The sequence below is a fragment of the Callithrix jacchus genome, chromosome 12, assembly GCF_049354715.1.
Source record: "Callithrix jacchus isolate 240 chromosome 12, calJac240_pri, whole genome shotgun sequence".
Lineage (NCBI taxonomy): Eukaryota > Metazoa > Chordata > Mammalia > Primates > Cebidae > Callithrix > Callithrix jacchus.
In genome coordinates, this window is record NC_133513.1 from 29,962,749 (window position 1) to 29,978,685 (window position 15,937).

Consider the following 15,937-nt stretch of genomic DNA (forward strand, 5'->3'; position numbering starts at 1 on the left):
ATTCATTGCTTATAAAACTATAAGGTCACAATTAATCCTGCTGTTGGAACCTCGGATGTCCTTGGCTCATGAGCTTTATCATAAACCTGTAAATCAACCTGCATCCCTAAAAGGCTCCCCTCTGCAGGAAACCTCAACTGCAGGGTCCCTTCTACACCCATTTCGGCAGGAAGTAGTTAAAAAAATCAACGCCCCCATTCCAACAGAAGTTAAATTTTCCTGTTCAGAGGGGAGAATGACGAAATGTGTTCTTTTTCTGGGTCCATGAGTGGGGGTAGCTTTAAGGGCAAGAATTTCCCGGTGCCATGCCCCCCTCCCATCTCTTTCCATCCGGGAGATTCAAAGGTTTATGTCTGAATTTCTTGGGCACGGGAAGAAACTAAAAGTCAATCACTACAGCGGAAGTTCTAAGAAACTCCTTTCATTGGCCCAGGGTCTTGGGGAAGGTGGGGGTTTCTCCCAGGATAAAAGTCTGTGCTCCTTCACCTGCGCCGGATTTCCAACTTTCTGGAATCCCATCCCACACAGTGGGAGCTCCCTCCCGGATTTCACCTCTGGAATTCCCTTCCACACTCTTCGTGGAAGCCTTTCTCTTCTCCTTTCCTTCTCTTTTCTCTACCTAAATAAAATTGTCTTTCTGCAACACTTTTTTGGGTCTGATATTTTACTTTGCAAGCATACGGTGCAGCTGAAGCAGCCCCACGGCTTATTCTTTAAGAGGTTGGAGGCCAAGAACCCACAACATCCAAGAAAAAACCCGGTTACAGGAGGATCTTTTGAGGCCAGACCTGGCAACATAGCGACCCTCTACAAAAAAATTTAAAAAAAAATTAGCCGGGCATGGTGGCACACACCTGTAGTCCCAGCTACTCAGGAGGTTGAGGTGGGAGGATCACTTGAGCCCAGGAGTGAGCTATGATCAGCCAACTGCACTCCAGGGTGGGTGACAGAGGGAGACCCTGTCTCAAAAAAAAAGAAAAGAAAAGAAAATCCCAAAAGACACAGGATGTTTCTACCTCTAGATGTTGGTATGTGAAGAGAGGATTGAGACTAAACCTAGTCCGCAGGCTGAAATTGGCAAGTCAGCCAGATAGAAAGGAGCTTGATCCTTCCTAACACTGCTGAGCCACTTACTGTGCAAGTTCCAGAAGTACCCGCATTTAGGACTCTGGCTATATAAGAAAATAAATCCCTTTAATGGTCACACGACTTTTAGTTCGGCTTTCTATTATTTGCGTTAAAGAAAGTGACATTTAAGCTGAGGACAAATCAAGGAGAATAGAGTTCTAGGCAGAGGGAACAACCAATGCCTCATGCAGAAAAGGTTTGGCGTATTGCAATGTGGCAGGAAGGTAGTGAGCAAAAGGGAGAGTGGTTGGATGTGTATGGTGTAGAAGTAAAAAGAGGTCAGATCAAACCAATTCAGCACAGGTTTAATTTTAATTTTTTTGTGTGTCTGTAGACAAGAGTCTCCCTCTGTTGCCCAGGCTGAAGTGCGGTGGTGCGATCTCAGCTCACTGCAACCGCCACCTCCCAGGTTCAAGTGATTCTCCTGCCTCAGCCTCCCCAGTAGCTGGGATTACAGACATCCACCACCTCGCCTGGCTAATTTTCATATTTTTAGTAGAGCTGGAGTTTCACCACATTGGTGACTTCAGGTGATTTGCCTGCCTCGGCCTTCCAAAGTGCAGAGATTACAAGTGTGGGCCACTGTGCTTGGCCACATTTTAGATTTTCATTTGGATTTTAAGTATTATGGAAACCCTTCAGGGTTTTGTTTTTGTTTTTTGAGACGAAGTCTCATTCTGTCGCCCAGGCTAGAATGCAGTAGCGCAATCTTGGCTCACTGCAATCTCTACCTCCTGGATTCAAGTGATTCTCCTGCCTCAGCCTCTCCCTGAGTAGCTGGGATTACAGGTGCATGCAACCACACCTGGCTAATTTTTGTATTTTTAGTAAAGACTGGGTTTCACCGTATTGGTCAGGCTGGTCTCAAATTCCTGATCTCCTCCTGATCCACCCTCCTCAGCCTCCCAAAGTGTTGGGATTAGAGGTGTGAACCACCACGCCTGAACTCAGAGGGTTTTAAGCAGGAGAATGATCATATCTTGGGCAGATCACTTGAATGCAGGAGTTTGAGGTTGCAGGGAGCTATGATTGCACCACTACACTCCAGCCTGGGCAACAGACCAAGACTACATCTCCAAAAAAAAGAGAATCAAAGGAGGCAGGAGGAGAAGCAGGGGGATGAGTTACCACTGTTGTCCAGGCAAGAGAGGATGATTACTTGAGACAGGTGATGGTGGGTGAAGATGGAGAGAAATGGATGTCTTGGAGACGTATTTTGAAGGTAGATTTTTGAAGGAGGTTTTTGTTGGTTTTGAATGGGGGATGGGAGAAAGGGTAGAATGGCTTACAGTTTTTGAGGGTTTGGCAACCCGGTGGGTGGATAGTGACTGATTTGGGGCTGGGAAGAAGAGGTGCAGGGCTGAACATGTGTGGCCTCAGGCATGTGGTTTAGGGCAAGGCAAGTTGAAGAGGCGGTGAGTTGGCAGTGAAGTTTTGAATAGAAGGTTTAGAGGAGAGACCAGGGGTCATAAAATATGACGCTGAATCTAAAGGCCTTGGCTCGAACTGCAACCGCCTGCCCCGTGCGACCGAAGCCGATGAGACTCAGTGTCTCCGCACGGATACGGGCCGCTCCCGAGGCCACCTCTGGGATCTGCTCCAGCTCTGAACCCGCATGCCTTCCCGCAGGGCCTGGTACAGCCACGTGTTCCTCCGGTACAGATTGAGGATGTGGCAGATGGTGGAGTCAGCTGTCTCTTCCACGGCTGCGGACGGGATGTTGCACACAGCAATTCCCAGCTCGACGGCAGCCTTGATGTCCAGGTTGTCGTAGCCGCTGCCTATCTGCGCGATCACTCTCAGAGCCTTGAAATTTTTAGGTCCTCCCTGGTGAGGGTGATGGTGTGGTACATCATGGCGCCCACGGCTTCATTTAGAACCTTCTCGTGGATCTCCTGAGTGGACTGTGCGTCACAGAAGGCCACGGTGGCCAGGTCCTTCAGGATGGGCATCTCCACCGTGCAGTCGCGGCCGTCCAGCAGCGCCACCAGGGGGCGGGGGTGCAGGGGGCCGTTCATGATCTGGGGGCGGATACCTTCACAAATTCTGTCCAATCGCTGTCTCTCGACTTTGTGCTTATCCACAGGGGCCATTATTCATGGAACTTTGCAACTCTCAGATCAAAAGTCAAAGCAGTCCTCTAAGAACTTAGGGGAACTTGCAGGAGTCTGCGTGCATGACGCCGCTATGAACCCAGTATAGATCTGTCCACAAACTCTATAGTCCACACGATGGGCTGTCCGTCTTTTTAAGGGAATACAGCTTCATTGGTTCAAAACCAGTTAAGGTGATGAGACCCTCGTCCCGGACGGTCAGCATCCACAGCGAAAGGCGCCCACCCTGGAGGAGGCGGCGGTGGCGGCGGCTCCCGCCCCTCCCACCCCACCCGGCGGCGGTGGCGGTGGCGGCGGCTGTGCAGCCCCCCCTCAGCGCGGCATGGCTCCCGGTTCCGTCCCTCGCTCCTCGGGCCGCCGCCGGCTCCTCCGGGCCGCTCCCGAGCCACCTTAAAATGACACACGCACACAGGGACACACACACAAAAACTTAATCTCTCCAGCTCCCCGCCCCTCCCCCTCCCGCCCTCCCCCCGCTCCCCTCCTCTCCCGTCCCCTCCCCACCCTGCCCCTCGATTTTATATATTTATTTACTTATTTTACTTTTTTTTTTTTTTTTTTTTGAGATGGAGTCTCCTCTATTGCCCAGGCTGGAGTGCAGTGGCGTGATCTTGGCTCACTGCAACCTCTGCCTCCCAGGTTCACGTGATTCTCCTGCCTCAGCCCCCAGAGTGGCCAGGACTACAGGCACATGCCACCATGCCTGGCTAATTTTTGTACTTTTAGCAGAGACAGGGTCTCGCCATGTTGACCAGGCTGGAGTATAGTGGTGTAATTACAGCTCACTGTGGCCTCGAAATTCTGAGCTCAAGTGATCCCGCTGCTTCAGCCTCCCAAAGTGCTGGGGCTACAGGTGTCAGCCACCGTGCCCCAGTGAACCTGTTCTCCCAAGAGACAGGATGCCTGAGTCTTTTCACATCAAAGGTGTTTTTCCAGTACCAACCAGTAAAGGTTTAATGACAGGATGGATGGATTGGGCCAGGCGAGCATGCACATGCTGCAGCACATCCTTCCACTGTTGGGAGAAAAGGTGCTGCTATAATTTGTTAGATATAATTTGCTAGAATATTTGTTCATAAATTTTTCAGGGGGAGTCATGACAGAGGCTTTTAGGAATCTCCAGCCTAGCTCATTCAGGCCAGAGAGGCCCTGACACCCTTGAAGTCTTCTCCCAACCTGCTTTTCCAGCTTGTCCCTGTACATACTTGTTAAAGTCCAGACAGATGTTCTGGACTCTTCCCTCCCTGCCTTTGCTTCCTCAGTTCCCTCCATCTGGAGTGCCCCACCCCCTTCTGTGCACATCCAGATCCAAATGCCACCCATCCTGCAGAGCCCTGTTTCAAGGCCACCTTCTCTGAGAAGGCTTCCTAAACTTCCTCCTAAAAGGAAATAGGATCAGGCACAGTAGCTCATGCCTGTAATCCCAGCACTTTGGGAGGCCAAGGCAGGAGGATCATTTGAAGCCGGGAGGGTTTTTTTTTTTTTTTTGAGAGTCTTGCTCTGTCTCCCAGGCTGGAGTGCAGTGGTTCGATCTTGGTTCACTGCAACCTTCGCCTCCCAGGTTCAAGGGATGCTCCTGTCTCAGACTCCCAAGTAGCTGGGATTACAGGCATGTGCCACCATGCCCAGCTAATTTCTTTTTTGTTTTTGTAGAGATGGAGTTTTACCACGTTGGTCAGGCTAGTCTTGAGCTCCTGACCTCAAATGATCCGCCCGCCTCAGCCTCCCAAGTGTAGGGAGAGATCTCATAAGTGCTGAGGCAACAACCAAAAGCCTCAGCCTATTTCCCTATAAATAATAAAGAAGAACGTAACTAGAAATATAAACATAGTCGTTATTAGTTATTCTTAGTTATTCATAGGTGATCTTAATTCTTTACTAATGCCTCTCAAGTCTCAGGTCAGAAGTGTGAACCTGGGGCGACTTTGTGAAATGAAGGACCCTAAGTCAAGACGCTTTAAGCCCTCTGTCATGCTGCTGGAGGGCACCTTGGCTGTGCGGCAGCGCCAGTGCTGGGATAGTGCCCGCTGTGTAGCCAGCTAGGGAAGGAGACGTCCAAAATAGCTGAGATGTCTCCTTCCTTGGAGGAGTTAGGAGAAAACTCCACTTCTCCAAGCTCTTGTAGTAAGGCCTGATGGATGTCAGGCAGACCCACAGACATCCGGGGGCTTAGTTGTCTCTATGTGATGCTGTCTTCAGTGGTCACGTTCCATGTCAATCTCATGATCCGCTTCTGCACCTGGTTCATTTTTTCTTGTAACAATTAGTCAGTAAAAGTAATGTAAATCTTTTTTTTTTTTTTTTTGAGATGGAGTCTCACTTTGTCACCCAGGCTGGATGCAATGGCTGGATCTCAGCTCACCGCAACCTCTGCCTCCTCAGTTCAAGGGATTCTCCTACCTTAGCCTCACGAGTAGCTGGGACTACAGGTGCGTGACACCACGCCTGGCTAATCTTTTTTTTTTTTTCAGTAGAGATGGGGTTTCACTGTGTTAGCCAGGATAGTCTTGATCTCCTGAACTTGTGATCCACCTGCCTCGGCCTCCCAAAGTGCTGGGATTACAGGTGTGAGCCACTGCACCCAGCGGTAAGGTAAATCTTAATGTGTTTGTGACACGTGTGGAAAAAGTGCTGATGCATTATGCCCCTCACTTCATCTCAGCTACAGAAAATTCCTGAGCCCCTACCTGCAGGACACGTGATGTACTTCACCCTATCACTGCCACACCCTCTTTTACCCTGCCCCCACTCACCGACCACCAAGGCCACGCCCTACCTACGCCCTACCTTCCCTGCCCCCAGCTTTTGTACTCAATAAAAGTCAGAGTGTGCGGACACTCGGGGCCATTGCTGAACTCCGAGTTTTGGTTAGTGGTCCCCTGGGCCCAAACTTTCTTTTCTCTATCTCTGTGTCTTGTGTCTTTTATTTCTACAATTTCTCATCTTCAAACCCGCAGGGAGAGGCTCACAGAACCCTGTAGGGCTGGACGCTACACCCAAGTGCTGGGATTACAGGCTTGAGCCACTGTCCCTGCCCAAGCCTAGGCAACACAGCAAGATCCCATCTCTACAAAAAAAAAAAAAAAAAAATGTAAAGAATTAGCTGAGCATGGTGGTGTGTGCCTGTAGCCCCAGCTGCTCAGGGAAGGCTGAGGTGGGAGGACCACTTGAGCCTAGGACATCAAGGTGGCAGTGAACTATGTTTGTGCCATTGCACTCCAGCCTGAATTACAGTCTCAAATGGAAAAAGCAGTACCAGCTTCCATTGCAGGAGACACCAAGAGCCCCAGAAGAGTAAAAAGAAAGGGTGCTAGGGTCCCTAATACATACCTTACTCAGTCAGTCACTCATTCATTCAGTATATTTTGAGCAGTAACTATGGGCCAGGCACTGTTCTAGCTGCTGGGGATACTGAATATCCCTACCATCCTGGCGCCTACATACTAGCAGAAGGGGACAATTCTGAAGTGAACTAACACATTCTCAAGGGAATTATAGGTTAGGATAAGAGCTATGAAGCAAATAAACAGGGTGATGCATTGGAGAGTGGCTGCATGTTGGCTGGGAGGTGAGAGAGGGCTTTTATGAAGAGGTTTCATGTGAACCGAGACTGAGAACGAGCCAGTCAGGTGAGTCTGAGGTGAGGTTCCAAACAGAGGGAACTCCAAGCACAAAGGATCTTGATTTGTTTGAAGTCCCAGGGAAGGCTGATGGGCCAGCAGGTAATGAGAGGGGTAGAGGGAGTGCTGTGAGATGATGTTGGAGATCTGTAGCAGGGATGGGGAATTGCCAGGAAAGCTATTTAAGCCCTTTGAGCAGTAGAAGTTGATGGAATTGATTTACCTATTTTTTGTTGTTGATGTTAATAGTATTTACATAATTGGCTATGTAAATATTCAGTGTTGGCCAGGGGCAGTGGTTCATGCCTATAATCCTAGGATCACTTTGGGAAGCTGAGGCAGGCAGATCACTTGATATTAGGAGTTAGAGACCAGCCTGGCCAACATGGTGAAACCCCGTCTCTACTAAAAATACAAAAATTAGCCACACGTGGTGGCATCCGCCTATAATCCCAGCTACTTGGGAGGCTGAGGCAGGAGAATCGCTGGAACTCAGCAGGTTGAGGTTGCAGTGAGCTGAGATCACGCCACTGCACTCTAGCCTGGGTGACACAGTGAGACTCCGTCTCAAAAAAAAAATTCAATGTTGAATGCTATAGTATGACTATGTTTCATTTGTGCTATAAGGTTGTTTTTGGCTGGAGTTGGTATGTTGATTTGTTTTACAGAGCTATTTTTGGCTGAGTTGCTTCATTTTTTGGTTGTCATTTGCTATTTTTCTTTTTTCTTTCTATTTTTTTTTTTGAGACAGAGTCTAGCTCTGTTGTCAGGCGCCAGGCTGGAGTGCAGTGGCACGATCTTGGCTCACTGCAACCTCTGCCTCCCGGGTTCAAGCAATTCTCCTGCCTCAGCCTCCCGAGCCACCATGTGAGCCACCATGCCCAGGGAATTTTTATATTTTTTGAGTAGAGACAGGGTTTCACCATGTTGGCCAGGATGATCTCGATCTCTTGACCTCCTGATCCGCCCGCCTCGGCTTCCCAAAGTGTTGGGATTACAGGCGTGAGCCAGCATGCCTGGCCTGCTTCCTTGTTTTGTTGGAGCACATCTTCCAGTAGTCTCTTGAGAAAAAGAACATGGGATGAAGGCATTTAGATACCCTTCCTGCCCCGAGTAACTTTATTCTACTTATTTGAAAAATGTGGCTTGCTATAGACTTCTATATAGATTATTGTTTACCCTCAGAATCTTGAAGGCATTGCTTTATTTTTGTGTGTGTTTTTAAATTTTTTTTTTTTCCTTTTTAGATGGAGTCTTGCTCTGTTGAGGGTGGAGTGGCGTGATCTCAGCTCCACCTCCTGGGTTCAGGTGATTCTCCTGCCTCAGCCTCCTGAGTAGCGGGGATTACAGGCATGCTCTGCCATGCCTTGCTAATTTTTGTATTTTAGTAGAGACGGGGTTTCACCATATTGGTCAGGCTGGTCTTGGACTCCTGTCCTCGTGATCTGCCCGCTTCAGCCTCCCAAAGTGCTATGGTTACAGGCATGAGCCACCACGCCCGGCCATGTTATTTATTTATTTATTTATTTATTTTTCTTTCTTTCTTTCTTTTTTTTTTTTGAGACGGAGTTTCACTCTTGTTAGCCAGGTTGGAGAGCAATGGCGCGATCTCGGCTCACCGCAACCTCCGCCTCCTGGGTTCAGGCAATTCTCCAGCCTCCTGAGTAGCTGGGATTACAGGCATGTGCCACCATGCCGAGCTAATTTTTTGTATTTTTAGTAGAGACAGGGTTTCACCATGTTGACCAGTATGGTCTGGATCTCTTGACCTCGTGATCCACCTGCCTCGGCCTCCCAAAGTGCTGGGATTACAGGATTGAGCCACCGCACCCAGCTATTATTTATTTTTCTAAGACAGGGTCTTACTCTGTTGCTCAAACAATCCTCATGCCTTGGCCTCAGGCACATGCCACCACGCCTTGCTAAACTTAATTTTCTAATTTTCTGTAGCAGTAGGATCTCACAGTATTGCCCAGGCTGCTCACAAACTCCTAGGCTCAAGTGATCCTCCCAGCTCGGCTTACCAAAGTGCTGGAAATACGGGTGTGAGCCATCGCACCTGGCATTCTATTGTTTTTTAGCTTCCGATTTGAGGTTGTGAAGTCTGATGTCATTTTTTTTTTTTTCTTTTAAGGCGTAGTTTCACCGTGTTGGTCAGGCTGGTCTTGAACTCCCAACCTCAGGTGATCCACCCGCCTTGGCCTCCAAAGTGCTTGGATTACAGGCGTGAGCCACCACGCCCAGCCCTGATGTCATTCTTATTTCCACATCTTCGTGTGTGATCATAGTGATCAGAAGCATGGGTTCTGGAGTCAGACTGCCTATGCAACCTTGGACAAATTTCTTAATCTCCTTGTACCTCAGCTTCCTCATTTGCAAAATGGAGTTTTTGGAAGACTGGGTTAATAGATACTAAGCACTCACTTCCTGGCACAGAGTATGCACTATATAAACATCTGCTATCATTATTTCAGGGTCTCTTCTTCATACCTGGCATTTTGAAATTTAATACAATTAGCATGGGTCTTTTGAAATGCAGTATGCTAGGAATTCAAGAGGTATGTGGTTTACAACTTTTAAGTTCTAGAAAACTTCGACAATCTCTTTTTTTTCCATCTGCTTTACTGCCTTATTCTAGAGCTCCATTTAGATGTTGAACCTCCTGCCTCATTTGATCTTCGTAGATTTTCTTTTATTGTACATCTTTTTGGGCTACTTTTTTTTTTTTTACTTTAAGTTCTGGGCTACATGTGCAGAATGCGCAGGCCTGTTACATAGGTATACTGTGCCATGGTGGTTTGCTGCACCCATCAACCTGTCATCTAGGTTTTAAGCCCTGCATGCATTAGGTATTTGTCCTAATGCTCTCCTTCCCCTATCCCCCCAGCCCTGATAGGCCCTGGTGTGTGATGTTCCCCTCCCTGTGTCCATGTGTTCTCATTGTTCAACTCCCACTTATGAGTGAGAACATGCAGTGTTTGGTTTTCTGTTCCTGTGTTAGTTTGCTGAGAATGATGAATAAAGCTTTATCCATGTCCCCGCAAAGGACATGATCTCATTCTTTTTATGACTATATGGGCTATTTTCTTATTTAGTTTTTGAGAAAGTGTCTCGCTATGTCACCTAGGCTAGAGTGCAGTGGTACAATCTCAGCTCACTGCAGCCTCCACTTCCCAGGATCAGGTGATCCTCCCACCTCAGCCTCCAGAGAAGCTGGACTACAAGTCCACACCACCATGCCCTGCTCTGATTTTCGTATTTTTTGTAGAGATAGGGTTTCACCGTGTTGCCCAGGTTGGTCTTGAACTCATGGGCTCAAGTCTGCCTCGGCCTCCCAAAGCGCTGGGATTACAGGTGTGAGGTACTGCGCCCAGCCTTTTGGAGCCCCTTTTTGATAAATTTATGCCACTTTGTCTCGTACTAAAAATTTTTTTCTTTTGGAGATGAAGTTTTGCTCTTGTCATCCAGGCTAGAGTACAATGGTGTGATCTCGGCTCACTGAAACCTCCACCTCCTGGGTTCAAGTGACTCTCCTGCCTCAGCCTCCTGAGTAGCTGGGATTACAGGTGCGTGTCACCAAGCCTTTTTTTTTTTCTAAACATGGAGCTTCGGGCCGGGCGCGGTGGCTCACACCTATAATCCCAGCACTTTGGGAGGCCAAGGCGGGTGGATCACAAGGTCAAGAGATCTAGACCATCCTGGTCAACAAGGTGAAACCCCGTCTCTACTAAAAATACAAAAATTAGCTGGGCATGGTGGTGCGGGCCTGTAATCCCAGCTACTCCGGAGGCTGAGGCAGGAGAATTGCTTGAACCCAGAAGGCGGAGGTGGCGGTGAGCCGAGATCATGCCATTGCACTCCAGCCTGGGTAACAACAGTGAAACTCCATCTCAAAAAAAAACAAAAAAACAAACAAAAAACATGGAGTTTCACTCTTGTTGCCCAGGCTGGAGTGCAATGTTGTGATCTTGGTTCACCACAACCTCTATCTCCCGGGTTCAAGTGACTCTCCTGCCTCAGCCTCCTGAGTAGATGGGATTATAGGTATGCTCCACCACACCTGGCTAATTTTGTATTTTTAGTAGAGATGGTGTTTCTTCAGGCTAATCTCGAACTCCGGACCTCAAGTGATCCACCTGTCTTGGCCTCCCAAAGTGCTGGGATTATAGCATCATTCTCAGCAAACTAACACAGGAACAGAAAACCAAACACTGCATGTTCTCACTCATAAGTGGGAGTTGAACAATGAGAACACATGGACACAGGGAGGGGAACATCACACACCAGGGCCTATCAGGGCTGGGGGGATAGGGGAAGGAGAGCATTAGGACAAATACCTAAGTGCTAGGATTACAGGTGTTCCCTACTAAAAACTTTCAAGTTTTCGTTTTATCTTTATATTCTAAGTGGGTGGTTCTTTTAATTATTGCTTGTGGATGTTTTTAAATCTTTTTTCCTACTCCCTATATTGTCCCTCTGTGTTTCCTTTTTCTGTTTATTTTAAGTTGGAGGCTCTCCTCACATATCTGGTGATCCTTCACTGCTCATATTTAAGAATGAGGCATGGGGAGGAAGGCAGCAAATCACACTGCCATGTGTGTACCTATGCAACAATCTTACATGTTCTTCACATGTACCCCAAAACCTAAAATACAATAAAAAATAATAATAAAAAGAATGAGGCATTAAAAAGCTTAACATCAGCTGGGCACAGTGGCTCACACCTGTAATCCCAGCACTTGGGGAGGCTGAGGTGGGCGGACTGCTTGACATCAGGAGCTCGAGACCAGCCTGACCCACACGGCGAAACCTTGTCCGTACTGAAAACACAAAATTCACCAGGCATGGTGGCACCCAATGTAATCTCATCTACTGGGGAGGCTGAGGCAGGAGAATCACTTGAACCCAGGACGTGGAGGTTGCAATGAGCTGAGATCGCACCACTATACTCCAGCCTGAGCGACAAAGCAAGACTCTGTCTCAAAAAATAAATAGAAAGCTTAACTTCATTCAGTAAAGCCTTTCACCTGGGAGGCCTTGCGGTAGTGACTTTGGGCTTTTTTGAGACAGCGTCTTGCTCTGTCACTCAGGCTGGAATGCAGTGGTGCAACCTCGGCTCACTGCAACCTCTACTTCCTGGGTTCAAGCAATTCTCTGCTTCAGCCTCCCAAGTAGCTGGAATTACAGAGGCCCACCACTATTCCGGCTAATTTATATATATGTATTTTTTTAGTAGAGACAGTGTTTTACCATGTTGGCCAGGATGGTCGTGAACTCCTAACCTCGTGGTCCATCCACCTCAGCCTCCCAAAGTGCTGGGATGACAGGCATGAGCCACTGCAGCCAGCCGTTGTTTTTGTTTTGAGACAGGGTTTCACTCCTATCACCCCGGCTGGACTGCAGTGTTTGCTCACTGCAACCTCTGCCTTTCGGTTTCAATGTTCTCCCACCTCAGCCTCCCTAGTAGCTGGGACTACAGGTGTAAGCCATCACACCTGGGTATTTTTGCTTTTTTTTTTTTTTTTTTTTTTTTTTAGCAGACTGGGTTTGTCACACTGGCCAGGCTGGTCTCAAAGTCCTGAGCTCAAGTGATCTGCCCACCTTGGCCTCCCAAAGTGCTAGGACTATAGGCGTGAGCCACCGGGCCAGGGATTCTAATAGCTAAATGAGGAAGGGGCTGGGCAATCTCATTTTAATTTTTTTTTTTTTAATTTTTGAGACGGAGTTTCGCTCGTTACCCAGGCTGGAGTGCAATGGCACGATCTCGGCTCACCACAACCTCCGCCTCCTGGGTTCAAGCAATTCTCCTGCCTCAGCCTCCCGAGTAGCTGGGACTACAGGAACACACCACCATGCCCAGCTAATTTTTGTATTTTTAGTAGAGACAGGGTTTCACCATGTTGACCAGGACAGTCTCGATCTCTTGACCTTGTGATCCACCCGCCTCGGCCTCCCAAAGTGCTCGGATTATAGGCGTGAGCCACTGCACCCAGCCCTCATTTTAAATTTTTATTATTTTCAGTTAGGATCCCTATCCTCTGCTGTTCCCAGCTTTACCTGCATAGGTGAGAGGCTGTCATCTGGCTGTGTGGTGATAAGGGTTTCGAGAATGCTAGAGATCTAATTACTGTGTTTAAACTTTCAACCGGTATCTGTTATCCCCAGCCCTTAACCCCATCTTCTGAACACATCTTGTTTGTCTTTCCCTACTATGAAGGACTCCTCTAAATCAGCTACCCCTCTTCCATCTCCTTTCCATCTTTCAAGAATTGTTGACACTTTTGCTATTTCCTGCCCCACCCTCTAACCTTTGGGGCTTATGCCTGTTTTGAGTCCTTTTCTGTCATCTGAGGTGGAAGGTGCAACCCTAAATCTGGGTGTTAGATCCCCTAATCCACCAGGATCAGGGAAAACACTCTCTGCTATGCCAGATTCAATGTATTGGCTGGTTCGTTTTATAAGACTGTGTAGAATTTCAAATAGCCAAACATTAGCCAGAAGAGTTTTATTTATTTAGGAAGAAATTACTCTTTATTGATCAAACCACCAAAATTTGTAGCAAACAACTTAACATCTTAATAACCGCCAAGGCCTGGGCTCTGAGGCTTGCTCTGCCTCTCCCAGTCCTTAATGGGGTTTGGAGGGAGAGACGTCATTAACAGAGACCAAGCCAGATGGCTGCAGGTCCTCCTTTCCCAGTCATGACAAGCTGCTCAATTCTTGTCCAGAGCAGGAAAGAGCCAGTACTCAGAACAGTCTAATAAAGATTTTGACGTTGCATTATAAGCTCTCTCTTAACAATTTAGATTTATCAACAGTATTGGTCCAAAACTCATTTGCTTCTGATGTAAATTTTTTCATTTTCCAATTTGTGTGTGGTTTTAATAAATCATCTCAATCCCTGTGCAGAAATTAATCAACTCAGTGCAAAGAAAAATCCCTCAACCTGGAATAGCCTCATCTTACTTTGGAAAGAAAAAACAGGGGTATTTTTGCTCCTTCTCTACCCAAGCATGACCAAACATCCCCCACAAAGTGTTACTCTGGCCTCCGAATGTACATAAAGGCTGCTTTTGATGGGCTGATTCCAATCACCTAGAAAGGGCAGCTGGAACCACTATGCAGGCAGCCGCCTTTGGAAATTTCTTAAAATCAACTCTTGAGAACCACCCGTAATTGTGTACAACAGCTCTACGGTCCAAACAGCTTCTGTTCTTTCATCTCAGGAGCAAGGCTCAGAGGAGGCATTTGAATTGTCAGGAGCAAGAGCTGCAGCTGTGGCTCCACGAGGTAGGACTTCAATAACTCGCGGCTTGTCAATGATCCGGGCCGTTCGGTTTCCCTTTTCCACAATGCCAACGATCCACGCTTGGTGACCCTCTCCATACTTGGAGGATTTGATTTCAGAACAAAAGCGAGCCGCCTGTTCTCTAGGCAGACAAATGAGTAATCCCCCAGAGGTTTCCGCCGAGGTTCCTTGAAGAAGCCCAAACCGTCCACTGGCCTTGCTGACGGCAGCCATCTTGGCAATTATTGGCAGATTATGAATAACAAAGGACACTTCGTTTCTTTGTTGTTTCGCTAGGTTCTGGGAGTGTCCTAGAATGCCAAAGCCTGTGATATCTGTGGCCGCATGGGCATTAAATGTGTGCATTAAACCTGCAGCAGTTCTGTTGAGGGTAGCCATATTGAACATGGCTTCCTGATACGCCAGCTCCACCTCTTCTCTGGAGATCACCATTTTTACTTTATTCCATCTTTCAGGATTATCCAGCCATTGGTGGGCATTGACGGCAACCTGGGTTCCTAACGGTTTGGTTAACACCAACACATCCCCAACCACCGCGCTGTCGGGCATTATGAATTCATTTGGCTGGCATACCACAGTGGCAACTCCACCGATTATAATCCAAGGGTTGACCACAGTTTGCCCACCGGTCACTGCAGTCCCTCCTTCCTCAGCCGCATCCCGAAAGCCTTTGACCATCAGCGGCGTTACCTTTTCGCGTTCCTCCTCACTCATACTCTGGCTGACGCTGAGTAACATCAACATGTTGTCACACTCAGTAATGCCCATGGCGTAGAGGTCACTCAGCACGTTGGCACAAGCTATGCGCCCCATCATGTAGGGATCTTCCACCAAGGGGTAAAAGAAGTCCGTGGTCTGCACCAGCGACAGGCCCCCATGCCTCAGGGGGATGACGCAGGAGTCCATCCCAATGCCCAGGGCTGGAAAAGTGGGGCTGGGGCCCGCTCCCGTTTCCTGCGACGCCTCTTCCTGACCGCCCACCAGGCCCCGGCCCAGTGGGGGCCGCACGTCCGGCCGCGTCAGTCCCGCCAGGAGTTTGAGCAGTGTCTCCTGCGGGACTTTGCAGCCTCAGCCCTTCATGCCAGAGAAGCCCGTCAGCCGCCAGCTCGGGCTGAGGCCCAATGCCTGGGGCTCGAAGGGCCGGTAGTTGGAGAAGTTCCGGCCCGGAGTTAAGCCCGCCGGGCCCGAAGAGCCTTCCGCAGCTGCCATAGCCGCCATGGCCTCTCCGCAAACGCCCGTCGCCGAGGCTTCCGCCATCGCGCCTGCCCGACAGGGAAGGGAGGGGAGAAGAGGAAAGGGCCCTTTTATTTTCCACTCAGGTTAACATGAAGCAAAAGTCACATATTACCCGCAGGGATTCTCCCCGGCACTACTCACAGCTTCAGACTCACGCCGCACACAACCTTCCAGGTCTTCCGGATAGAGGAGCCGCCGGGCTCCCTTATTTATAACCCTAGTGATTGACAGATGCAACACCCAATGAAACTCCGCCACCAAGAGGCGGGCTTCTTAGACTCTAAAAGGCGCAACAACCCCGGGCTTGCAAAACCGCTTGCTTCGGCATTGCGGAACGTCACGTGCTTTCGTTTCCTTCACCTTGATATTTAAATAGTTTCTTGGCAGTGGCTGGTGGAACTCTGCTCTCTTCGAGTCACTTTACCAAATCTAGCAAATTGTAGACGAGGGAAGATCGGTCACTTGGCAAACCTCATGACCGGCAGGATTATCCCAAGGGGCACTTGGCAGAACGTGATGGATCTAGGGTG

At 48.5% G+C, this 15,937-nt stretch overlaps 1 protein-coding gene and 1 pseudogene across 2 annotated transcripts; both read right to left on the reverse strand.

Annotated features, from left to right (window-relative positions):
• Window positions 1–1,432: 1,432 nt before the first annotated feature.
• Window positions 1,433–3,642, reverse strand: LOC100390423 (C-terminal-binding protein 2 pseudogene; annotated as a pseudogene). The gene has a single exon (XR_013524778.1). The product of XR_013524778.1 is annotated as a C-terminal-binding protein 2 pseudogene (transcript).
• A 9,723-nt stretch (window positions 3,643–13,365) lies between these two features.
• On the reverse strand, window positions 13,366–15,588 carry SEPHS2 (selenophosphate synthetase 2). Its single transcript, XM_035267405.3, has 2 exons — window positions 15,549–15,588; window positions 13,366–15,433 (listed from the first exon to the last, which is right to left on the reverse strand). The coding sequence occupies exon 2, from the start codon at window positions 15,426–15,428 to the stop codon at window positions 14,085–14,087; it is 1,344 nt and encodes a 447-aa protein (XP_035123296.1). The 5' UTR covers window positions 15,429–15,433; window positions 15,549–15,588; the 3' UTR covers window positions 13,366–14,084.
• Window positions 15,589–15,937: the final 349 nt, after the last annotated feature.